Source organism: Lepidochelys kempii, chromosome 1 (assembly GCF_965140265.1).
Source record: "Lepidochelys kempii isolate rLepKem1 chromosome 1, rLepKem1.hap2, whole genome shotgun sequence".
NCBI lineage: Eukaryota > Metazoa > Chordata > Testudines > Cheloniidae > Lepidochelys > Lepidochelys kempii.
In genome coordinates, this window is record NC_133256.1 from 119,620,684 (window position 1) to 119,647,883 (window position 27,200).

Below are 27,200 nucleotides of genomic sequence, written 5' to 3' on the forward strand. Positions count from 1 at the left end.
TTGACTGTACCAGGGAGATAAGTAATAGTGAAGCATATTCAGTCAGGGTTCCTAGAAATCCTGAATAGCTGAAGACAGAAAAGCCAGTCCTTTGAGGGAAATGCTGCTTTCTTGATAGGATCAGTAAATGAAACTGAGTGGAACGTTTCAGGGCAGTATTTACAGCGGGCAGCTGCCAGTAAGGGTTCTGGCTTACTACCGCTACTTCTACCCTTCAAGGGTAAAAGAAGTCTTTATGTCCAGAGAATTCCATCAGTGCTGTGCTAAGGAGATAAAACACAGGCCTAAGGATCCAGTGTAGGTGGTATCTTTAAATCAGAAGTCTGGTAATTCTACAAAGTTCATATGTATCTGGTAATGCCCCCACAAAAGCAATTCATGCTTTTTGAAAGCTAGTACAATTACATTATTTTAATGTTACTTTTTCTTCTGGAGTATAAAGCTCTCATCCATTTAGAATGTAACAGACGCAAAGCAAGAACCATGTATTTTTACCTGACTGCGAAATGCCTAGCACACTTTTGGAGCTATATAAAAATAAGTCACCACAAATCTTACACAGAGAAAACTTGACATAAATATCATTTAGAACATTTCCTGGGCAAATCACATTAGAGAGATATGGTTTGAACAGCTCTAGAATAAACATGTGGTATCAAGAACTTTTCATACTTACGAAGTGCCTCAAGGCAATCACAAGCAGCATCTATGCTCACCATCTAAAGCACAGGAAGATGGCAAGGAGCCCGAATGACTCAGTAAGGCAGCATTGTAGTGAGAGATTTGCAATAGATGATTTTTTTTTTTCTTGAAGTTCTGGCTCCTGCAGACATTAGGTGAGACTCCCAACTTTCATTTAAACCAACAAGTTTCTAGCCCACATGGTGGTGGAGAAAATCTTGAAAATGTATTCTAAGTGCACCCTAAAGCCTCAAAAACCAGATAAAAAGAATCCATTTTTTCAAGTCTCATTTAAAAAAAAAATCAATTTTTAAGGCAATCTTGATGGTTTCGGCTCACTCATGGTTTTTGAACACTTAGGGTTGGCAACACTGAGTTATGTCATTTCTGGAGAGCTTAAGGTTTGTCTCATCCTCAGCATACAATATACTTTAAATAAAGGTTTCAAAATAAATAGTTTCATGATGCCCCATGATAATTTATGAAAGGAAATCACTGTCTTCTTTTTCACTGAACCATGGTGAAAAACGTCACTGTTTTATTCAGCATTATAGTTACATAACAGTTGTCTGTTTCTATTACTAGAAAGAATTTATTAAAATAATCCTGAAAAGACATCTTTTCTCCCTCCAATGATTTCAAAACTATGCCCTTTACTGCCAATTTCACACAAATCATCAAATGGATTTGATCTGTAGTAGAGTCAGTTATAGCAATTGTCAAGGCACAAGCTCAGCTCTGCACATCAGCTGTTGCTTGTTGTAAAACGAGATAGGCCAATTATGTCGTCTTAGTTAAAAATGCATAATCCCTTTATTTTATATTGCAACAGGAGAAGTTAACATTACATATACAGACTACGAAAGGTAAAGGATTTACTTCTGATATGATTTGTAGATTTAAATTCAAAACCTATTGTATATTTTATGTAGCAGAGGAAAGTAACCTTAGTATTTCCTTTCCAACAGTATATTTAACAGTTGGGAATAAACAATATAAAGTAAGCCTTAAAAGTTTGTTTTAATCATTTTCAATGCTGTCTATTGTCAGATGAAAAATATAAGGTACAATAGCCATCCCTTTTGATATGTTGCAACACTGATCATGTGCCTTGATAAAGGAACAACAGTTCATTAAATAAGGATGATGACATAACATGTAGGGAAGACTTTGGATTGTCTATTTAAAATGTCAACGTAATAGGCAATTAATAATAAAACTTCATTTTAAGTGCACTTCCACATGCTTTTTGTTTATAATATAGCAACTTCCTATCCTTTTTTCAACAAACTTCATTCTCTACTCTAAAGCTGTTTGGCTGAAAATGCACTTTCCCCAGTAAACTTTTTTTTTTAAACAATGTAACTAAAACTCCTACCCTTTCAGAGACTAAAATATGTTTTGCTAATTTAAAACACAATATATTACAAGACATGTGAAGACAACACATAGTGAAATGAGTTTTAATTGTTGTGCTGTGACTAAAGTAAAGTTCTCAAGGCTGCAGTTTAACATTCCAAGTTCTCCCTTCCATCTTTATTGATTAAGATTTTGAACAGAAACTCTTTGGGGGCTAGAACAGCAGTAATTGCATCACACTGTTTTCCAAGACTTCAAGTTTCAAAAGCAAACTTCAAAAAAGTACAGTTCCTGATTTGATTAGATACAGGGACAAAAATATAGCACATACTTGAAGGTTACAGGGTCTACAAATGATGGCAATATTTTCCTTGGGAGAGTACAGTTTGTTTTCTTGTAAATACTCAAAAAGGCTCAACTTCAAGCAGTAATAAACACAAGCAAAAGTGATTTAACCCTTAAAATAAATATTCAGGAAAACCTCTCTGTACATACAAGTGAAAGAATAGGTAATACTTTCACGCTAAAAGAAAAAATAAAGAATTTGTTCATATAAGCAGCTGAAATCTGCTGTTCCAGCCCAGTGTCCCCAGTAAAGAAGGGAGGCACAAACACAGGTGACTACTGTAGCTCACTATCTTATGGCCTTTTTTGGACAGGGACATCACCACCACCAATTTTAATCCCTTTTGTTAGACTGATTTATTTATTACAGCATGCCAAATCCTTTGGCATATGTGATGGCCTTCAACAATCTCTCTTTAAGTTTTTCTTTGCTTGAGTATTCCGGAAGCAAAAGGACATTAAAGCATGTGTGAGATGTCGGTAATCTGAGGAAAAACAGAAAAGGAAGAATTCAGCCATTGGAATGCAAAACGCACACATATAAGTATCATCATCTTTTCGAAATACCATGCTATTTCATCTGCTTCCATAGGTAAGAACAAACAATACTCCAGCTTTGCTTTAAAATTTATACCTGTTGTTTTCACGTAACCTTGAGGTCAAAGCACGATAAAATATTATTAAAATGCTAATTTAAGAGATACTTAACTTTAATGTAAAGATTTGGCTGCTAGTATTTTCACTTTGCAGAACTCGTCTTAATTTTTAAGAAGTCAAAATAAAATTTTTACCAAATAAAAGGTCAATATTTTACCTCTCTGTGTCTGGGCCATTTTTGGCTATAATCATCTTTAATTTTCCAAGTCCTCCCACAGGTGCTCTGTCCGTGCCTGTTGTAAACTGCAAAAATAGTCTTTTCTGCTCATCTGTAAATGAATGGACTATTTCCCAGAATTCCCTATTGAGAGGAAATTAAAAACACAGTTGAGAAAGCAAGAGAAAAATATTGTTAAGAATATTTGATACAAACAAGACCTCCCCCTACTTGTATGTAACTTTCACAACTGCCAGAATTATGCAATTTGGAGCTGCTAACTGACACATTATCATATATGACACCATATTTGATCATCTAACACAGATACAATAATCAACATACAAACTGAGCATATAGGAGTTGAACAAGATTGCATTCAAACATTTGCTAACTGCGGAAGTTTTGAAGCTACATTTGAAGTATTTCAAAATCCTTGAAGGTTAACCTGTTAACTTTTTAAGACTGTTTCAGTTTATTCTAAAATTAGCAAATAATTTGCAGATGCTGTCCATTTCTTTTCAATACTGTTTGTATTTTCTATATTTTTCAACTATTCTTATTGCAAAGCATTGTCTATTCTCTGATAATCTTGTTTCTCTCTTCTTCCTATCATATTACCAAACATATCAATATTTGTCTGACTAAACAGTTCAAGTCACGTGTCAGTTACCAGCTGTGTGTTAAGATCAAAACTGAGGTGAAATTAAAGGTGGCTTCCACAAAATTAGAGGAATAAAAACAATAATTCATCAAAAATGTGTCAGCCTGATTATATGTAAAATAATCTGAGCAGTTTTTGGAGCCCCTACATTTTTCTATAATCATAACTATGGTAAACACACTATTTTGCACATCCTCGTTCTTGACAAATAACATGGTTTGAAGGCCTTTTGTTTGGATTATATGTGATAATGAATGAACTCACTAATGGCCCACCAGAACAAATTATGACACTTCCACCCATCACAAAATCTTATTAGGATAATTCATCATTGAGGAAAAAACATCACCATCTCTTATTTCATGGTCTTGAAGATCATCTGAATATATCTAGACTTATAAGAGAGACTACACACACAATATTTCATTCACATTTGGGAACCTCAATACTAGAATGATGTAGACAGACTGGAGAAGGATTAGAAGAGAAAGACAACCATGGGCCGGAGGGGAAAGCCGAAGATTACAAGAACTATACCATCCTCTCCCAGAGGAAGATGGGAAAGCTCTCTACAGCATTATTCCACTTTTGACCCGACAAGCCCTTCTGTGCAACATGGGCTCTGTGAGTGAGAAGGATGTGGTTGAGCAAACTGTGGCATAAATCCCGTAAGAGCAACCCCAAAGGACTTTGAATATTAATCTACCTGCTACCCCTGCTGTGTACTAAGGAACTTCTCCCCTGAAGGGTTGACTAGTGAATTACAGGGGAACTTTACCAGCCCAGCTCCTACAGATTCTCTCACACTAAGAGAAGAATTAATTGGAAATTCTGCAAGCAACAAGATGTGGAATTTCCTTTCCTGTATGTGGGAATAATCCAGGTCGGAGATGAAAAGGCCCTAAACGTTTATGAGACACATTTTTTACTAAACTAGGCAAATAATAGGTAGCATAGTGTTAGAAATAATCCTGGCCAGTTGGGGATTATCTAATGAGTCCCTTCCATCTCTCAACAAGAAAGCACACGAGTAAAAAAGATCAAGAGCAAAATAATCATCATTTTTTACCCTTCAGTTTCTTCAATAGCTTTTGATAAGTTTTCCCTTGTTTAAAGAGTTTATTCTATAATAGCATGTTAAACATCTTATCATTTGCTGACTTTATTAAATACTCATAATTCAGTAATAATAATAAATGATACTTGGCTCTTGTTGGACTTCAGTGTGTACTTCAAAAACATGAACCTCACATTACAGATAGTGCCTCTTCATCATGAATTTAGTAAAATACAGTTTACTTGTATATCCCTTGAAAAGTTAAAGAACTTACCTAATAATAAGAGAGTCTCTGCTATAGCCACCATCATATTCTGTAGTTTCTTCTAATGCTTGAAAGTCTAGATTCTGTAAATGTAAGACATTTTATCACCACCCATAATTGTATCTTTGGGATAAGAAAACCAGCAATTTGTTTTGTTGCACATTCCAGATTTCTTACCCTACTTCCACAAATAAGTAATTCAATTTCCTCTGGTCTAAATAAATATTTCAGTGGAGACTCATTGGTCACCATATGGAATCCTCTCCGAAAGGCTTTGAACTGCTTTTCTACTGATTTGTTGAGAATGTAGTCCGCGTACAGATTGACAAATTCCTGTAAGAAAACAACCCCAAAACTTACTTAATAGTTAAAAGCCAAATCCTACCCTTCAAAAAACAAGATACACCCAACAAGACATTTTGGTCTAATGTTTTAAATAGGGAAAGCAAGTATTTCATGGCATTGTATAATCTGTTTTCTCATAACTGGAACCAAGCCAGGGTACACTGCTGGACTTGGCCCACCTACAATCAATCTCCGAGGCAGCTGAGCTATGACTGGACAATTGTGTTAACTTTACATGTACTGAAATTTTTCAACAGAAATTATCCACATGCACACACAAAATAGTCCAAGTGGATTCCTCCCAGTTGGTGGACAACTTCATTTGAGAAACCAAGTTTATGAGCAAGGAAAAATTCTCTTTCTCCTACGCACACATCCACCAATCTGGAGGACTCTGGTAGGGCACCGCAAGCAGTAAATAAAGTTTAAGCAATCACAAACAATGGTAGGATTCAAAATCTAAGATAAAAGCTCACTTCTATGTGTATCAAAATTTTGTGTAGTCTAAATTTGTATGAAATCTAAGACCATTCAGCAACAAATTACAACTAAAGGAGACAGTAGATGATCTTTTGGTCTGGCACATTTTCTTAGAAGATGATGCTCAGATGCTGAGTCCAAAATGTATCTGGGGAGATACACAATGTGAAGTCTGGTATGCACATTTCAATTTACTAGTTTTATTAACAGTTTACTCAGCAATCTGAATATACACAACAGAATCCCGAATAGATATCTAGGTTAATAGTTGCTTGTAAACAGCAAACATTAAAAAGGAGTCTTAAATTTCTGACTTGTTATACATAAACGTGTGTTACAGAAAACGTATAATACAACTGGTGTTCTCAAAGTCATACATGCAAGAGAATTTTACAGAAGTGTTTTCTTCTGCTTCTTAACCCAGTTGGACTATTAGAATTTTAAATTTAACTATTTCTTTATCTCTAGCTGAAATTAATGTTTTAGTTACATGCCTACAGAATATTGACTGAAATTCTGAGATACATAGTAATAACAAAGATCATTCCACCGTTAGAGTGCCATGTGAGTTACCTTTCTGTTTTCATTTGTAATAGGAATTTTATCTCCATTTTCCTTTAAATCATGCATCATTGGATTGCCGAAGAGATCCGTATGAGATATTTGGAAAGTTATCATCATATCATCTTCCACACTTCCCTCATACTGTAACAAGTCTCTTAAACTCTGATAAAGAACCTAATAAAATAAAAACATTTGATGATATATAGTGGGACTTTTATTTTACAACTCTATCACCAATGATAATCAGAGTACAGCTTTAGATACGGATTGTCAAAAAACATGCTTGGATTGATCAGCTATATCTTTTGGGTGAGGTCAAAACTTTGTACCAAATCCCAATTGTTCATGATTGGGACATAATCACTAGAAGTGACAGGAAAACGTTTGTGCACATAATGTGAAGAGGAGGAAGTTGACGTGTTGCTAAATACTTGACCCTGTCTTTGAAAAATAAGCACAAGTTAGGGTCAGACATTGAGCAGTATAAGTGGAATTTTAAAAAATGAATTTAAGTTGTTTGAAGGGGTTTAGGGAGCCCTCCGAGTCCCTATACTAAAGCAGTAATAAACCCTGCACCTCTGAGGAACCGCCTAGGAATACCTCCCAGCAGCAGGGGATGTGCAGGCAGTAGCTGTTCAAGGACTCCCACTAGGGGACAGAGGTATGAGCCTCTCAAGGATGCAAACTGAAGGTCAGAGAAAGTGAGTGCTCTTTAATTGGAGAAAGTATAGTGAACTTTCCCCATAAACTTATTGTAAGTTTTAGCTGCAATCCTCATCCTCTCACCAGTTGTCTTCCTCCTATGCTCCACAAACACTTTCAAATGTACCATGTTAGTAATCACTAATTTAGGAACACTGCCTTTTAAATAAGATCTGGCTTTCTTGCCCTCTGAATTCTGGCTGTGGTACTCAACAATATCTAACGTGGCCTGACTACTTTGAATTTTATACAGTTTTAAGACTCTTAATCAGCATTTAAATATCTTGGTCTGTCTAATGGAGTTTATGAAGGGTGATATTAAAGTAGGGATGGCAGAGTAAGGCAACTGTGGAAAAGGAATGGAGGTAACAGGTAAACTGAACTTTTAAATCCACCCGTTTTCTTCCCACAAAAATGAGACTGGTCACCCCACATTTTGTAGCCTCTTGACAATTCTGAATTCACTTGTTACTAAAAATAAAACTAAACTGGGAATCTGAAATAGCTCAATTTACTTATTACAATAAAAAAATGAGTTTAAAGTTGCTATAAGCCCTCAAACTACAGCTGAAAGAGTGGCCTGACTTGGCATACTGTTGGAAGGAGAAGCAAATTAAACAGACCAGGGAATCTATAAAAAAATTAAGCTATTTTTTCTGATACAGTAAAATAAAAGGCATTTATAACCACCTTTATCCTATTCATTTTCTCTTTTCTTTCTTTGAAACATTTGCAATAGTGGAAGGATTTACTACATAGCTCTTACAAATAAAAATGGAAAAATTACCCCCAAATTAATTTTAAATAAATCATTCTAACAGCACTAAAGCACACTAGGTTGCTTGTTAAAAAGCTATTGGTGTTCTTTGGATGGTTGAAGGCACAGGACCAAAATATGTGAGATGTGCCTTAACTGTTTACTCACAAATAGTTATTGTGGCTTATTGCTATTTTACAGCCATCAGCAAAAGAACCTTTCCTCCCACCTTTATTGCTATTGTTTTTAAGGTGAGACAATAAAAAGCATGTGAGAAAACTCATAATTGCTTAAAGAATTTGTGAATAATCTCCATCTGCCACAACTGCCTTTCACTTTAAAAATCTTAGAGTCACCACAGCGTAGCAGAATTTTTTAAAGTGTTTTACAAAAGATTGGTAAATAATATTCTCATTTTGCAGACTTGGTTGTTGTGGCATAGAAGGTTAAGTGACTTGCTCACATTCGTGCAGCGAGGCAGAAACAGAACCTACGTCATTTGACCTCCAGACCTATTAGCTATCCTATTGCTAGCCAATGCATACTCCTCCAAATTAGATGTACTGGTAGCATCATGTACCAATCCACACATTTTAACAAATAACCATAGAACGTTTCCACTAACCTGACAGGGCATTTCACTTTCACCTATTCTGACAGTAAGCTTGTGTTGAAATCAAATCTTAATTAAATGAATATAAATTTTCCACAACCTGGAGTAATAAATTCAAGGAACACAATGAACTTACAGGGTGAGAATCTGCCAGATCACGGAAAGTTCCTTTTTTGCCCATTAGCTTCCTGTAGACAACCATGGGAAAATGTACATCCAGTATACAGTTATTGTAAATAGCCAGACCCAGTACTATGCCAATCAGTGTAAACTGACCCTCAGTTTCAAAAGAGGATGGGTTAAACCAAAACAGTTTTGTAGACTCATCATAGGTGAACATACCTATAAGAAATGAATTTAAATGATTACTTTTATATTTAGAAAAACAACAAAAATGTAGAGTAAACATGAAGTTTAAAAATCCACCTTCTAAATCATCTGCACCAGATATACATGGACAATTACATTTTAAATTTAGTACTGTATAATTTACCAAAAACATTACATATTCATAGCATGAATTAATTTTTCCAGTTTTATAAAATGTGATGCTCACAGCCTATAGAAACACGTATGTCAGTTATAAAGCCACACATTTATAACCTATCTCCCAAAGTCTCCCTGCAATGGGATGGCACCCACCTCTCATGAGTGCCTCCTGGTTGAGTATGTGTGCCTGCAGACTCTCAATTTGTGTTGACCCTTGTCAATGGTTTCTCAGGGAGGTTTTCAACAATTTAGCCCCCCCGGCTGACTCTCTCACACAGTCTGTATGTCAAACAGAACAGACCCCTTCCAGGGTATGCAGTCCAACTGGTGCCTATCCCAGTACCCCTCTGTTGATATCTCTGCAGCCCTCCACGGGCTTAGTCCTTAAATAGTCCCAGCTCTGGTATGGGGCCATACCCCAGGGTTTGCTCCCTGGAGTAACTGACTTCCTGCAGCCCTCACTGGGCTCAGTCCTTATTCAGTCCCAGCAGCCAACCAGGAACGCCTTCTTGCTCCCCCTCAGTCCCTGCCAGCAACTCAATCCTCCAGTTCCAGGCAGCAACTGACTGACTCTGGCCCTGCAGTTCCTTTTATGCGAATCTGCTAGGCCCTGACTGGCCTCTTGGAGGACTTCTCTTCTGCTGCTCTCTGGGATGGGGTATGGTAGGACCCAGAGGCCTCCAGCAGAAGCCTCTGGGCCTAGCGCACCCCATTACATTCCCCAAATCACAAAATAAGGTATCCCACTCAAGCAACCCCCTGCTGACAAAAGCTGAAGGCCAACAAATTCTAGCTCACTTGGACCAACAGGGTAAGTGAATTCCAAATCCAGGATTGAGACCCATTCAAAAAAGTTGGCCTGCCTGCAGGAATTTAGGGTTATAGAAGTATTTTAGTAGATCTCAACTAGTGGAATGGTGCATAGAGAGAGAAGCAGTCTTTAAGGGACTGTCTATATGAGGAATTACTCCAGAACAGCTATTCAGGAATAACGCCATATGTGGACTCTCCTCAATCCAAATTAACGTTCAAGCGTAGACAAGCCCTTAGACAGCAAGGCAATGGACTGGAAACCCCAAGCAGTTTTTGGAACACAAGTATATGTTCCCTATGAGACACATTACTAAGTAAAGTGGGAGGCTACATTCTGCTTTTTGAATTCAGTGAAGTTTCAAAGTGGTCTTCCAGACTACCACTGCAGCAAAAATGGTGGCATGTACTTTCTGTAAATTGAATGAAAAGTTAAAAACATAGAATAATGAGCAACTCTTGCAGTGTTTGCTGTTCTGATGGGGGAATAATTTAGAACTCTAGTTTATCTGAATCCATATTCATAAGATATCACAGATAATGCAAAAAGTAAAAGTTAAGTCAGAAAACACATTAAGATTGTAACAAAACAAGGCAAGCAATGAGAGCCACCATAAAGGATGAAGACTGCAATATCTTTTAAAAACAGTCTTGTCATAATTAACCTAGACCCCAGCACAAAAAATTACTTATTCGCTTCCCCTTTACCATAATGATTTTTGATAACAAGCATAATAATTTTTACTCATCCTTCACTTTCTTCATGATTTCAATTTTACACAGCTGTTTTAAATTAACTTTTAAACAGATTTAATATGCAATAGGTAACAGAACTCATCTATACTAATTTCCTAATAAATACTTGCTTATTTTTATGACACCTATTGGAGTACAAAGATTTCAAGCACCCTAAATTATATTTTTGAGATTTTTCTTACACTCCCATTGAAACACATCCAGATGTTCTTCAAATTCACAGAAGCGACACCTTACACATATAATGACCTAACCATGATGCTATAATGCATGTTACCTGTGGGAAAAAAATGTAAACAACAGCAAGTAGAAAAATCTGAAATTATTTAGTTGTATTTCCTGTTTAAGGACATATACAGAATTGCATTATGAAAGCAAACATTTTTTATCTCATCAAGCCATACCATTTCTCATTATATATATATGTATTCTGAGCACCAACAAGTCATGTCTAGTCTAAATCTAATGAAAACTCAGCACAGAAACAAGTCTAAAGAAATCCAGTATAAATTTCTTAATAAAGGGAATTAATGGAAATACTTACCAACTCTCATCTATGCTGTTGAATACAATTTCAAACCTCAAGCACTACTATATGTCCATGCTCAGAGGATAAATGTGCATTTCTAATCTATTTATCTAAATTTTATGTTTATTCCATATCTAAAACTACAATAAGAACGGTAAGGTTACAAAGTAAAATAGCTGAATTAGGAAATTACAAAATTAAGGAGGACCATGCAACAAACCTTAATTCTGTCAGGTTGAGCATAGGTATGTATTTTCCCACAGGACCCCCCCCTCGTAATTCAGAGCCTGATTCAAATCCCATTGTAGTCAAGCTGTCAGTGCACAGCTTGGAGAGTGAATGAGTCTCATCCTGTCTCATTCACTAAAGAAGATCCAAGACCTGAGTTCCATTACCAGTGCTAAGGCAGATTCCCTTTGGGACCTTGATCAAATAATTTTCTGTCTCTCTGCATCAGTTTCATCATATACAAATTAAAGATACTACCTACCTCTCAGAGAGCCCTAAAGCTAAAGCTAAACTAATTGGTGTTTGTAAAGTGTGATGAGTTTCTTCAGTGGAAGGCACTGCAAAAGTACAAGGACGTATCATCACGTTTCCCATTCAAATCAAAGACCTATACAATTCCTGTACTACCTTCATAATATACTTTTCCTATGCAAGAGATGTTTGGATAATTTCATCCATTTTAATCTTTTACGATCTGCAATGATTAAGTTCCTATGGCTGCAGATATCTGAAGCCTGGTATACATCAGTGGTTAAGATGTATAAACCACAGTAGGCAAGGTTTAAAGTATCCAGAGTCACATGCACAAGGCCAAAAAAACACACAGAGTTCGAGAGAAAACTGCTGCCTGGAGTCCTGGACAAACTAAGAAGGTACCAGAAGTTTGCTATATTAACTGTGACACTTTCTCATATATATATGTATATATAGGTGTGTATATATCTACTGTATGTGGAGAGTGCACAAAACGGGTATAGCGCTGAATATTATTATTTTTTTAAAAGAGTAACAGATTTTGCTAGCTTTCAGAAATTTGTGCTTTATTAAACTACAAAATTCTATAAAGACTTCGAAGTTTAATAAATGTACTTTGATTGCTCCTATCAAATTAAAGAATATTCCAACTCAAAAATTTCTAGGTATCAGAGTTATACATAAAAGTTTTTTGTTACCACATTAAAGGTTTTAAAAGGCACAACGCACTTAATTCCCATTAACTTCCCCGTTACTCCCCATTGTGCTTTTGAAAATCTCTCTAAAATGTTTGATAAATAAAAACCAATAACCTACAAATTTCTCGCATTGATTTCACTAAAAGGGATAAAGCGGAGAAAATCTTCAGTCTAAGGTATACGTGATGCAATATGAATGTGATCCTTTTGGTTGCTATAGTTTTATTGTATGTACAACATGGAATATGACAAATTAATTGAAAATACATTTCACTTAGAGGCGGGCGGGCTGGCCAGGCTGACACCTCTACAAAATGGCAAGAGTTAGGTATCTCACTGCCAGCTCTGATGCCTGCCAAACCCAAATGTTCCCCAACAGCAGTGTGCTCTCTGCCCTTCTGACTTGGCTAGTAACAACTTAGAGATATCTCTTTCGAAGTTCCTTTAGGGTTGTTGCTGGCACTGGAAGCTTGTTTTCCGGCAGTTTAGTTGCTGACCCCCTCAATGCTGATTGTGTAAACAAACGCCTAACTAAAAGGCAGGGACTCCTTTTCCATTTAAAATGGGATGGTGGGGAGGTTGGATTTCAGAACAAATTATTTACTTTTCAAAAGTGTGAATTTAATTAAACAAGACATCCTTTCAGAGGAAGATTTTTAACACTCAGATATCTATCTTCACCAAATAGGTCATAAAGGGCATGAAATAAGTCCACTGAAATGCATCAGATACGGAAAGACTTCCTGACATGTTTTAATTTAAAAACTTTGTGCACAATAGGTGTAAAAAGGTGGTTACATATGAACAGTTCAAATTGTAATTGGTATGTTAAGGAGACATCATTTTAATTCCTCTCCTACATTATGCACTATAAAAGCGAAACTGAAAAACACTCAAAAAACTTCTATTTTCTATTTATGTTGTCTATACATTTCATTATTCTGACCTTCAACAATGAAAGGAGACTAGCCAATTTCATGTTTGTTTCTATTCCATTTCACTTTCACTTTCAAGTTCTTACAGTGTAGCACAATGATGCAGTGATTGATTACCCAAATATTCCCCTGTTACAGCACAAACTGTTTTGATTACAATTTTTAGAAGATTTTGGGAAAGTCTCTAGGGATCTTTTAAGTTTTGTAAAAGCTTTTCTCAAAAAGACTAAATTTGGGGACAAACTGGACCCAAGTATTCCTTTAACATTTCTTCCTCCTCCTCATCCCTACATAACAATGTCCTTCAGCTATATTCAATTTTAAAGGGGAATGTCAACTTGATAAATCATACCAGTCTGAATTTTTAAAAAAAGTTACAATTTTAAGAAACTAGACAGACTTTTTTCAAGTTCATTTTATTTTTTTGGCATAGAACCGTGTATTGTTGGTTTCATTGTATCCCCTATAGTCAGTTCTCTTATATGAGTGGCTCTTTCACACAGCAGTGGAGAGTGAAGGGAGAACAGGACAGAAAAAACATTTTAAAAAAACCACACCTCAAGAAAATGTGATTGTTAAACCACAAAAACCGGTAGGGGAACCCAGGAGTAGGTGTAATACAAAAACTACTGCTTTTCTTTTTAATTGATTTGCATTTGACTGTATTTCTAAACTTTCCACAACAATTTAAATCAGCATCACTACTTGAGAATAAAGTTAATCCTTTTTTATATTGCCAGATTTTGAAAACTTGAAAAAAAAAAACCTCACCTCGTTATACAGGTTTGCCTTGGACACTTGGTAAGACATTTTTTTCCCCTCAGATATGATTACTAACCCTAGAAGCAAAACTTGAAGCCAAGGGGGAAGCCGAGAGAAGGTTTAGATTCAAATTTTAAGAAGCGGGTAAAAATAAAAATATTGCATTATTTGTTAGTGATCTAAATGTGTACGTGGTAACTTTCACTTGTGGCAATTAAGGTATTTCAGTCATTCCAGTTGTCCTTGGGATGGCGGCTCTGTCAGATGCAGGATCCCAACCTGAATCAGATGCCCTTTTCGCTCAAAAGGGATACAGAGAACCATCAGAAAGAGAGTACCTATATTAGGGAGTAGATATGGGGAGAAACTGTGTGTGCATGAACTTCATAGAGATGAGGGAGTTATTAAATTGCATACCAATATCAGGGTTGAAAATTTCCTCCACAACCAGTTGAAAAAACTCTTTGGAAACACCTCCTTCGTCTACCCCTTGCTCTCCTTCAAATTCCACGTATAACTGCTTCTTCAAGTCTGCAGGATTTTCCATGGCAATCATCTCTAGCTATTGGGTCAATACAAACATGTCATTAGTATACCCATTTTACTAGAAAAAATGATGAATACAAAACGAATACAGGAAAAACTGAGAAACAGAAAGGCAGGCAGATGCCACCCATAAGTGTAAATATGGGAAGGTAATAAAAATCCAGAATCTGACTAAGTGCATTCTGTAAGCCACGAATTTGGGGGCAAAGGTATCTAATGAGGACTATCATATCTTACCAATAGCATAAATGCATTAGTGCCCTGTCTCTTATTTTCAGTATTTTCATTAAAGTTTTTGGTTTTGAGACAGATAAGTCAAGACAGTGTAAATAGAAAACAGAATAAAATACAAATAAACTACAAAATTTATCAACGGAATAATTAAAAATTGGGATTTCCATTACGGTCAACTGAATATCATTTAAATGCTTGAATATGAGTAACTCATTGTTCTTCACATTAAAAGTTTGGTGAAATAATTATTTAAACAAATGTCCTTATTAACACCTTTCCCCCTTTATATCAGTTTTCAGTGAAAGGAATCATTATATTCAACAGTCTCCCATATCTATACCTAGCTGCATGAAAACTGAAAAAATGGAAAATAAAGGCAAAACCAGAAAGGGAAGAACAGAGTATCAGGCTCACCAGCTTCTCCCATCAACCTACCGAAGAACCCTTAGAAATCTCTTGTACTAATTTCTTTAGTTTCTTTAACAAAACTAATGTATGAAAGTAGTGCATGTGTGAATTCATTAATCCTATAATTGACTCTTTGTGAAATGTCCAGTGATTTCTATACAAGAATCTTTGATGGGATTGCGTCACTTTTCTGTCTATCCACGAGTACTCTTTTGGCATGAGAAAACAAAAAATATTTAGTCTTCTGGATTACCTACACTGGATTTTTTTGCACCAGAGGACGCACACCATTATGCAGATGCATGAACGTAAGCAATAGCTTGTTGTGGTGCATCTTAGTGCAGTTTCCACACCTGCATAAATCACTTTTTACACCTGTGCAGTATGTTTACATCTGTTTACAGGGAGTTTGCATCAGTGCAACTATATTGAGGTTCTCGATGCTGTTACAAAAAACCTCAGCATAGACAAACTCTTACTTTAATTGTTCTTGTTGTATGCATTGCCACACAACAGAAAATCCATGCCAGAAATACTTGCCTATAATCCCAGATATTCCAAATTATACCATTCATTTAGTTTGCTGATCAACCATAGGAAAAAATCTTAAATTTAATAATTATTTGCATTATAGTAGTGCCTAGAGGCCCTAGCCCAACTGTGCTAGCCTCCCCTCCCTGCTGCCAACCACCCTGCCCCAAACATACCTAAGACTACCTTCCCGGTCCCCATAAACTTACAATTTAAATATAAAACAAGAGAACAGGTGGATACAACATAAAGATAGGGGGAAGGACAAGGTAACAGTGAGAAAATTACAGGTGTACTGTGATCACTGCTTAAGAACTGCCTAGCCATTGTCAAATGTTTTCTAGGCATCACAGAAGAGGTGAATGTTAGTTCTGGGGGAATTCTGCACCAAAAAGTTAAAAATTCTGTCCACAATATTTTAAAATTCTGCAAATTTATTTGTCAAAACAACAATATAATCACACGTTTCAAATTACTTTGGTAATTTATTTCAAAATACCTGTCAACAAGTATGTCCGTAACAATACGGACAACAAAAAAGATTCAGGAAATGTATTTGACAAATAGATTCATTAGTTCAAATGAATTCAAAACTATGATTCATACAGAACTTTGAGTATTAATTAAACTACAGTATAGAACCATATTTTCTGTACCCCTCAGAAGTAGTGCAAAGGCTTGGGGAAAAAGTTAGGGTTAATGGAGGAGCTGAGGGAGAGGAAAGTAACTGCTGGGAAGGACCCTGGGTGTGAACCTTGAGGGTTGTTGCGTGTGGGTTGGAGAAGTATGGAACAATTTATTTGGGGGCTGGTGGGAAGAAGGGATTGTTGGGGAGCCGCCACCATGCAGATCCCTAGCCTCTCCCATTCAGTCAGTCAGACACCTCTGTCTTCTTTCCCCAGGTGTTCCTGCACCCACCTTCCGCCAACCCCACGTGTCCCTGCACCCCCACTCAGTCATCCCCCATTCCCGGTGTCCCTACACCCCCACTCCCATTGAGCCCTTCCGCAGTCTGTCCCCCCAAAAGCCCTTCTGAACCCCAGTCTATGTGACCCCTGGATACCGTGCTCTGTCTGTCCCCCCAGTATCCTGTGCCTCCTCACCTGGCCTAACAGACAGGGCGCTCTGAGGAATGCAGCCTCTCCTCTTCGCTATCAGCTGCTGGCTACTATGGCCGCTGAGCCAGCTGCCCTCTGTTCTGGTGCGACAGCAGCCCTTGGTGGGCAAAAATTGTAACTTCAGCTCCTCTCCGACAGAATGTATTTTCTGCAGAGAAAAAAAACCTCTGCAGGGGACATGAATTTTGCATGTGTGCAGTGCTGCAGAATTTCCCCAGGAGTAGAATGTGGAGGAGGATAATGTAGTGGCCTTGTAGATTTTTATGAGGAATTCCTCTCATGCAAAAGGGGCAGCATGAGAGAAAGTATGTAGGTGTTTCCTAGATAATTTGACTAACTGGCAATGAAGGCAAGCATCACTAGCAGAGCAAAGATGGGTACTGATGGCTCCATACCATATACAAGAGGGGGAGGGAGGAAGAGCTAAGCCTTCAAGGGTCCTAAAAGTGAAGCAAAGAGGTTAATGGAACTAACTAATCTTCAGTTAAAATTAATTCATATTTAGTCTCAAGGATCAAAATATTCTTGAAAGAGATACTATCTTTTTTCAGTACTAGTGCAGCAAAACACCATAAAGTTATATTAGTTCTCCCCACAACTACACTATATCTACCTTTTGTGTCTCAGTTCAAATTTAGGACTGAGAACTTTTCACAAAAGAAAATCTTTTTTTGGTGTGTACAAGGGGTCCTGATCGGGGATCACATATGCTACTGCAATACAATTATTAATAAATATTTAAACTAAGTATGAAGCGTATGCCGCAAGGATTTTCATAAAATTATATTAAGAACACTGGACTACAGAGAGGCTATTTCATTACTTTGAAAAAGTCACAACTGTGTTAATGAAGGTTCTGTCACAGATCTCCACCTTGGGTAGATAAGAGTCCTCCCGCCTACTCCGTTTCTGTTTACAGTTGGCTTTAGTACTACCCACTGAATTTTCCACTGAATGCATCCAATGAAGTGAGCTGTAGCTCACGAATGCTTATGCTCAAATAAATTGGTTAGTCTCGAAGGTGCCACAAGTACTCCTTTTCTTTTTGCGAATACAGACTAACACGGCTGCTACTCTGAAACCTGACAATGTATACACTATGCCTGTATTTTTTAATCACAACATAGAAACACTATAACATTATTCAAATCCTTAATTTTGGAAGCAGAAAATTAAGTATGTTTAAAATTAGTTTTATTTTAATAACTATTACTTTTAGATTTTTTTAAAATTCAACATGGTTTGTCAGAAGAAAATTCAGAATCTTGGAACAGAGTATCAGTGATCTCTGCCTAATGATTGTGGGAGCACATCCAGCATAAGGAGGAAGCTGCACAATCACAGTGGGTCTAGTGTTTGAAGGGAAAGTAGTATCAGAGTCTGGTGGCATAAATCATCTTAAGTATAACTTGCATGAAGTGCAGACACTTGTACTCCAAAAATGACCCTGTCACTGCATACTTTCATAGTTATCCCCTAATGACTCCAGGCAAATCAGCTCTATTTACATATAAGGATAGTTTTCTTAACTGCCAGCCCTCCAAATTCAGCCTGGAATTAGTCAGTCAAGCGAAGTTCTTTCTTGGTTTGTGTGGGACCATCGGCAATAAAGATTCTGCAAGTGGAACTTAATTCCATTCAAGGAGTATAAACTGGAGAGGAATTAAGGTTGCTCATTCATAGTTGTAATGACTTTGAGGTGTTAAGAATAAAAAACAGTAAAATTAACAAGACCTCAAGACACACAGGGAGTAACTATGTTCAGCAAGATTCACTCTTTTAAAACAGTTACTATTCAGACTATAGCCACACACTAAAATATATAGCATGTATTACAAGGAAGCCAGTTTCAACAAGTCCATTCTAATCCAACAGATGAAAAAAAAGTGGAACAGCTTCCCTACAGGTATAAGGAAACAGACTGAGCAAAGAAATGGAACCTTAATAAAATTATACATAAAAGGTATATCAACAACAATCACGACCACCTTTCTATCCTTCCACCAAGAAGCAAATTAAAGCAGCTATCTAGGAAGTATTTCAATTACTAGTTTAATATTATATTAAAATACAATAGTGGGTCAGCAAAGTTTTATTTTTATACTACTTTGCAGTACTCAAGCAGTGTGATCACGGAGTGACTAGCAGTCTGTTTTTTCAAATGTGCAACTTAAAGTTATTTATGCTACTTATTAATAAATTATGTAGGAGATTTTTTCAGGTAACTAATTATATGTACTTAAGTGGACATACTCCTCCTAACTCAATTTTAATAAAATCATAAGCAATACATTTGGGGAGGATTACTGCATGCCTCAGCTGATGTAATGAGGCATCTGGTTGAAGGGACTAATTATTCACAATGCAGTTATTCCATGAGTGAATCATATGAAACAATTAATAAATAAGAAATTACCTAGATCTGTACATTTACTGACTGCTGAGTATGTAATGACTTACTGTTCCTCAGACAGCTTAATGTTCACAGCAATAAAATAGTTTCATAATATGCAAAAACTCCAAGATAAATTAACATGAAAGTTGCAAATTTAAATGTATAAAAGTCAAAGTATTAAAAACATTCTTACAGCAGCATTAACTCACCCATGAACTAAACACTGTATAAAAGTATTTAACAAAGTAACTATTTATCTAATCAGATCTGAAAATTTTACTTTTAAAATTGGAGAACTGATCCTGACAATCCATTTACTAATACTTTCAATGATACTCAAGCTTGAATGCACTAAGTCACTTCTGAAAATGGGACTTAGATGCCCACATCATTCAAGTCCTTTTAAAATTACACCCCTAGTCTTACTTAACTTCCATTATGATCAGGAAAATTTGTAAAGGATATTAACTACAAATTGTTTTGAATACCAGTGAGGACAGAGAAATAAGAAGGGCCCTATAAATATTTGCATGAAAACTGGAATACTTAATACTTGGTTTGCATTTATGTGATTGCTTTTTGTCGAAAGGCCTCAAAATGCTTTACAATGAGGTGGCTAAGCATATTAGAGAACCCAGGTGCCCCAAAGCCCAGTTTTTCCCTCTAACTACTAGATAACACTGCTTTCCTGTTCCAGGGTTTTTACCTTGTTATGGACCAAGGTAAAAACCCTGGAGTAGGAAAGCAGTGTTATCTAGCAGTTAGAGGAAAAAACTGCGATTTGGTGCCATACATATCTCAAACTGTAATGTAACAAGAGAGAAGTGTTCTAACTAGTTTCCCTCACTTTGCTGTTATACAAGAGCCAGGCCAAAGGGTCACATTTTGTATCCTTGCACAGTATTTGTTAGGTCTAATGGATTCCTTCATGTCCACACCAGCCTACATGGGATCCCTTACTGCATCTGTTGGTGAGGGCACCCACAGTTCGCTTGCCTAACAAAGAAAGTGAAGCTTCACTTCCCTAATGGTGGAAAATAAGGTCTTTATTTCTAGGAATGGCCAGCAGTTCTTGTCCCCACTAACACACACCACAATTCAATTCCGCTTGTCTTAACTGAGATCAGGTTTATTAGAAAGCGATCAAAACTGAGCCAGTTCAAAATGCACATGTTCCTCAGATTAACACTGGTAGGCAGGGACATCAGTTCTTTTGTTCTTGTCAAAAGATTTTAATTTCCTTCCACAATAAGCAATCTCCTTCTAAGGTTTGGTCTACACTACCAATGCATGTTGGTACAACTACATTGCTCAGTGCTGTGATTTATTCACACTGAGTGACATAGTTATATCAACCCAACCACCAGTGTAGACTGGAGAACTTTTCCTGTCGACAGCTACTGCCTCTCAGGGAGGTGGAGTACCTTCACCAATGGGAGAAGCTCTCCCTTCAGCGTAGGTAATGTCTTCACTACCTTCACTGGTGTAACAGTACCGCTGCTGCGCTGTAAGTGTAGATAAGGCTTGAGTACTTTTTTGCATATTTTTTTCCTCCCTGATCAGTCCTCCCTGCATGAATTTACAACATTGAACACTCCTTTGAAATTGGCTGTTATCTAGTTTTAGCCCATCCTCTCAGAGTATTATGAACAGAAAAAGTGTACTTTACCTCCTGCTGTCTCCCACAATTTATGCATCTAGAAGCCATGTGGAGTTTACGCAATAATCCCATTAGGTTAAACACAACACTACATATTTGGTTATAGCTATAAACCAGACAAGCAGTGAAATCACGAAGCACATTCTTACTCAAATGATAAAAGATTGGTACACAGGGTAAACTTAAGCTTTACAACAACCTGGCTGTTTCTCAGGTGCTGAATGTGTCAGATAAGTTCAAAGGGAAAAAAGCCATTTTCCCTCCACAAGTTCCATGCTAGTACTTGAAGCAGGACTCTTCCCAGTTTGGTCATACTTATCACCACCCAAGAAGCAGCCAGGCTGTTTGAAAGTTAAAATGTACTCACAACATTGAACTGGGAGCTCATTTAGGGCTCTCAATTCTGTTTCTTCAGTAACAGTATAAATTAAATAAATTTAGTATCACCAATGTAGTTTGTTAGCAACAGAAATTGTAGGTAAACAGTAGCTGAGCACATAGAAAAACTTGGAAGGGGAGAAGTGGTCTGAGACGAGTGAACCTTAAAAAAAGTTAAATTGTTATATTCATACAAGAAGATGTTTACAACTTCTCTCCATTATATGTTATTTATCTACTATGTACTATTTTTCATAGTGAATGCCTTGCATAACCCACTATTTCCTTTGTGCTCAAAAGTGGTTCTAACAATTTTTGTTTTTATACTGGAGTTTTAATTTAAGAAGCCATATCAGAGTATCTATTAGCAGGTTACTGGTGCAGTTTTCAGGTGCTTGAAGCCACTCTTCCTTCTGCCCTACAAGGTGTGGTTTACTAATATACCTAGATGAAGCCACAGGAGTCTTTTAAAATGTAAGTTTTACTCATTGTGTGTGCATTCAAAACTTTTTTTTTTTTTTTTTTTTAAATAAAATAGAAACTTCTCTCTTTTGTGGAACTCAAAACAATGTAATGGCTTTTGTTCAAACTCCCTCCTGAAAAATAAAATTCACCTTTGGATTAAGGTCAAGTACAGAACATTTCAGCCCAAAAGGATAATTTAAAGAAAGTTTGTTCATGGGAAAATAAGGAGCTTCTATAGACACGAAAAGAGTTGGCATGCCAATGTCCAGTAGCAAGGGCTCCATTCAATACTGAATACTGTACTACTAATGGACAAGGTGTTTATCAGTTTAGGTTCAAAGTCTGCAAACATCAGGAGTCATACTTACTATCCAAAGTAGTCCCATGATGCTGTACCCTCAATAGTGTGTGCAGGATGGGACCTTAAGTTTGTACGATGCATTTCACCTTGAAGACCCCTAATAACTAATAGGTACATTTTTGCTTTTGAGGTAGTGAAGGGTTCTAGCTACTATTACAGCATAGCATATTTAAGTTTTACATTGTTGCATGACTTACCCTGACAAGTGCATCATCTATGATGTGATCACGCCTCACTTTGAGTCGCAAATATGGGTTCAACTGCTGTCCTTGAACTAAACTGTAGAGCACAGTTATGCGTCGTTCACTGTACATGCGGATTCTGTTGTCATAATACAATCCCAGGTTCTTGGTAACAGCATTCAATATAAAGGGACATGTCATAAAAGAGAATTTATTTTCTGTTTCTACTTTGAAGAAAGTGTAGTCTTTGTCCATTTCTAGAACATCATTCAGTGGTTCATTAATAAATTCTTCAAAAGGGATAAGTGGTTTTCGGCAATCTATAGTTTTTACACCAAGCTCAGTTTCCAGTGGGTCCACTCGAGGCCCTTTCTTATTTCTTCTTTCCTCACCCAGAAGCTCTTGAAGAGTTAATTCACTGGATTCTGGGAGGGGCTCTTCATCTTCCTCTTCATTGTGATCTGTGTCCACATCCCCTCCGACTACATTTGCATAGTAAACCATTTTCAAGCACTTTGAAGCAGCAACAATGGCATCATCATCATTCACTAGATTGCGACTGTTGAATTCATTGCTTATGACTTTGTAGGTGATAAGCTGTTGAAATGTTTCCATCATTCTCCGAATCTGCTCTGCACTGTATTTAGACCACAATCTGACTAGTTTTGCTTGAGCTGCTAGAGGTAGCTTGCTCATTGCTTTGCAAAACAACGGCAGAGCCATTTCCAGATATTCAGGGCTATGAAGATTACCATTCTCCATAACAATTACAAACAAATTCAGATAGTTAGGATCCCGAGAGTACACATTATGGTAAGTCAAGTCACATTCTACATTAGGTGACAAGTACACAAGTGCATTTAAAAAGGCAGTTTCTATTTTTTCATTTGAAAGCAATCTACTGTAGACCCGCCTGACTGCTTCAATATCTACAGATACTTCGTCAGGGCCTAATTTTTGTAGGTTGTTATCTCCTTGTGTGTTGTCACCTATTCTCGATGAAGAGGATGACGATGCTCCGGAATCTTCCTCCATCGCAGCAGTGGAACAGGCAGCTTTTTCTTTTTCATCTTCATCCTTATCTTCGTCCTTTCCTTGAAGAGACTTCAGCTCTTCCTTGGTGTGCTGCTTGGCCTTTCGGAAACTTTGTACCAATGCCTCAGCACTAGAAAACACTCTCCCAATGACACGGATTAGAGGAGAATAGTCCTCTTTCTCTCTACACAGTTCAAGAATTTCATCTACCTTCTCTTCTGTTAGGTAGGTCACATCTATAAAATTAAAAGAGAGACCACACTTGAAATTTACCTGATACAGTAAATACACTCACTTTTTATGAAGTTGCAATGATATACAACATTTTTTTTACCACCACCTCACATCTAATACCTCCTACTCTGACAATGTTGAATGAGTTTAAGACAAATTTACTTTGTAATTTCATTAACATGAAGAAACAAACTCATCTATTTACAGATCTATCCTACCCTGGTTTTTTTACTCCTTACTTCTATGGAGCTCTGTGACCTAGGAGTGAATTGCAATAATGAGACAGATTTGCAACAGAATTGCAGGAAAAATGAAATACATTTGGTAATATATAACGGTATTATAGCCTGGAAACAAAGTCAGTAAAATGTTTAAATGTGTAAAACATTAAAAACTTTAAACCATGAAGACCAACCCATCAACGTACTTGGTAAAACTGCCTCCATTTGATGTTATAGGACAGAATACCACTGTTTTAAATTAATTTTTACACAAACATCTGTTGATCAAATGCACATTAAAGTAACTAAGCTGAAAATTACAAAAAAAAGGGTCACTGCTCAGTAGCAACTATTTATGTTAAGGTACCGTAAGAAATGTTAACTTTTAAAAAAAAGATTCTTCACAAGAGTGCTAGTCAATTGTTGATTTTGTGATACAGTAAATGAAGGATAATATAGTCATTTATAGTAGTAATTTCTAAAACAGTTTAAAAAATCTCATGAACATGAAACATAACGTCTGAAAAGCATTCAAAAAAAATACATAATCAATATCAATCTCAGAAATTGATGCTGCAATGTATATGACATACATAACTGGCCTCGAATCAAAGGGGTTGCTTCTGTATGTGCTGGGCCACTTTATTAATTGCACAAACTCTAGTAGGCAACCTTAAGAATATCTGTTAATGTTAATTCAAGTCTACACAAGTTGATTTTTAAAAAGGTAGTTTCAGTGGGTGCCAAACTGTCATTCTCATAGATTTGAAAAAAAATCTTATTTTTGAAAGGTTTCTTTAAGATTTATCCTTTTTCCTCTTTATTGTTGCTGCTTTTCTCTCCATTCCTTCAGAAGCCCTGATCTTGCAAACAGCTAAGTTGTTTGTAAGTTACTTATAAATTACTTTACCTACACCAATCTCATTGATTTCAGTGGAATTACCTATGCGCATGAAGTTACTACTGTGCCTAAATGTTTATAGGATCCGAATGTAAAAAGGTTAATAGATCCAAAAGTCAGATGGGACCATAGTGATCATCTAATCTGACCTCTGGTATAACACAGGCCAGAAAACTTCCCTGAAATAATTACTTTTGAACTAGAACATATTGTGACAAAGCTCTGAGCCTGTATTGGTGGTCCCGCGCTTCCAGGCAGATTCAGTGGCCTCAGAAGCTCACTAAGGCCCTCAATATGACCTCCCTTTCTCAGTATAGCGGCAAAGGTCACAGGTTATTGAGCTGCTTTCATCACAGGCCAGTATGGGAGGTGGGAAGGTGGAATACCCACAGTCTCTGTTGCTCCTGAGAGCTTAGAAGGTGCAGTTTGGCCTCCTGCCTGGACCAAAGTCTGCTTCCCCACTCAAGGGGATCTCTGTAAATCACGGGGGGAAGAGGGGAACCTGGGCCCGCCCTCTACTCCAGGTTCCAGCCCAGGGACCCTAATAGTAGCAGCTGTTGGCGGTTTTCCCTTCACCATTGAAGCTACTTTGATTCTCTAGGCCACTTCCCCATGATCCCCTTTTTCCTAGCTTCACCCTAACCTCAGGATTCAGCAATGCTTCCTCTCCTCCAGCTCCTTTCACCTGGGCTTCCCCGAGGGAACTGGAAAAGAGAGCTTTTAAGCAGTATGAGACAGACCTTGATTGGTTCCAGTTGTCTCCATTAGCCTAATGGCCTTAACTGACTCTTTGCCTGTTAACTGGGGTCAGGTGCCAGCATTAACCTAACAACCTTAACTGGTTAATTGGCATCAAGTGTCTTGATTAGCCTGGCATAGCCTTTGTTTGGCTATCCAGAGAACAGGGACCTGCTCATTCTGAAGCTGATATACCTGCCTTCTACTACTCTCTTATATCTGTCTAGTCTGTCACAATATCTTTTTAAAAAAACACACCCAATCTCAATTTATAATTGCTAGTGGTGGGGAAACCATCACAACCATTGGTAAACTGTTCCAATGGTTAATTACCCTCCCTGTTAAATATTTACACTCCATTTCCAGTCTGATTTTGTTTAGCTTCAATTTTTAGCCATTGAATATTGTTATACTCTTGTCTGCCAGACTGAAGAGCTAATTACCAAATATTTATTCCCCATGTAGGTACTTATAGACTATAATCAACTATATAGACTATAATTGCCCCTTAACATTTTCTTTGTTAAAATAAACAGATTGAGCTCCTTGAGTCAATCACTATAAGGCATGTTTTCCAATCCTTTAATAATCCTCATGGCTCATTTCTGAACCATCTCCAGTCAATCAACTTCATTCTTGAATTGTGGATGCCTGAACTGGACACAGTATTCCAGCAGCAGTTGCATCAGTGCCAAATACAGAAGTAACATAACCTCTCCATTCCTTCTCAAGATTCCCGTTTACACATCCAATGATTGAATTAGCACTTTTGGCTGCAGTATTGTACTTGGAATTCATCGTCAGCTGATTAGCCACCGTGACCTCTAAATCTTTTTCAGAATCACTACTTCCCAGGACCGAGTGCCCCTTTTCGTAATTATAACCTACATTTAGCAGTATTAAGACACACATTATTTGTTTATGCTCAGTTTACCAAGTAACCCAGATCACTCTGTATCAGTAACCTGTCCTCTTCATTATTCCACTCTCCCAATATTAAGTCTCCTGCAAGCTTTACCAGTGATGATTTTATGGTCTCTTCCAGATCACTGATAGAAAGTCAAATAGCATGAGAGCAAAAAATGCAAATAGCAAAAAATGAAGCCCTCTGGGATCCTACTAGAAACCTATCCGATTGATGATGATTCCCCGTTTACAATTACATTTTGGGAACATCCTGTCACTTTGCAAGTTTTAATCCATTTAATATGTGCCATGTTAATTTTATATTGTTCTGTTTTTAAAAAAATCAAAATATTGTGTGCTACCAAGTCAAATGCTTTACAGTAATCTAAGTATATTACATCAACACCATTATCTTTATCAATCAAACTTGTAATCTCATCAAAAAGATACATCAAGCTAGTTTGACAGGATTTATTTTCCATAAACCCATGTTGATTGGCATAAATTACATTACCCTTCTTTAATTCTTTATTAATTGAATCCTTTATCTGCCACTCCATTATCTTGCTCAGGATAAACATCAGAGTGACAGGCCTATCATTACCTGGGTCAACCTGTTTACCCTTTTAAATTATTGGCACAACATTAGCTTTGATCCATTTTTCTGGAACTGCCCCAGGGTTCCCAGACTTAGTGAAAAACACATTAACGGTTCAGCAAGGTCCTCAGCCAGCACTTGTAAAACTCTTGAGTGCAAGTTATCCAGACCTGCTGATTTA

The 27,200-nt window shown here is 37.0% G+C and overlaps 1 protein-coding gene across 6 annotated transcripts in view; it reads right to left on the reverse strand.

The window, feature by feature from the left end:
- Window positions 1-1,972: 1,972 nt before the first annotated feature.
- UBE3A (ubiquitin protein ligase E3A) overlaps window positions 1,973-27,200 on the reverse strand; it is a 93,567-nt gene continuing 68,339 nt past the window's right edge. For all 6 annotated transcript variants that reach the window (XM_073353037.1, XM_073353058.1, XM_073353018.1 and 3 more), the window contains 8 exons: window positions 22,402-23,657; window positions 14,526-14,670; window positions 8,783-8,988; window positions 6,584-6,748; window positions 5,363-5,518; window positions 5,195-5,268; window positions 3,200-3,343; window positions 1,973-2,870 (listed from right to left, as the gene is read on the reverse strand). In XM_073353037.1, coding sequence (XP_073209138.1) covers window positions 2,750-2,870; window positions 3,200-3,343; window positions 5,195-5,268; window positions 5,363-5,518; window positions 6,584-6,748; window positions 8,783-8,988; window positions 14,526-14,670; window positions 22,402-23,657 — 2,267 coding nt within the window. In that variant the 3' untranslated portion in view covers window positions 1,973-2,749. The remainder of the gene's footprint in view (window positions 2,871-3,199; window positions 3,344-5,194; window positions 5,269-5,362; window positions 5,519-6,583; window positions 6,749-8,782; window positions 8,989-14,525; window positions 14,671-22,401; window positions 23,658-27,200) is intronic.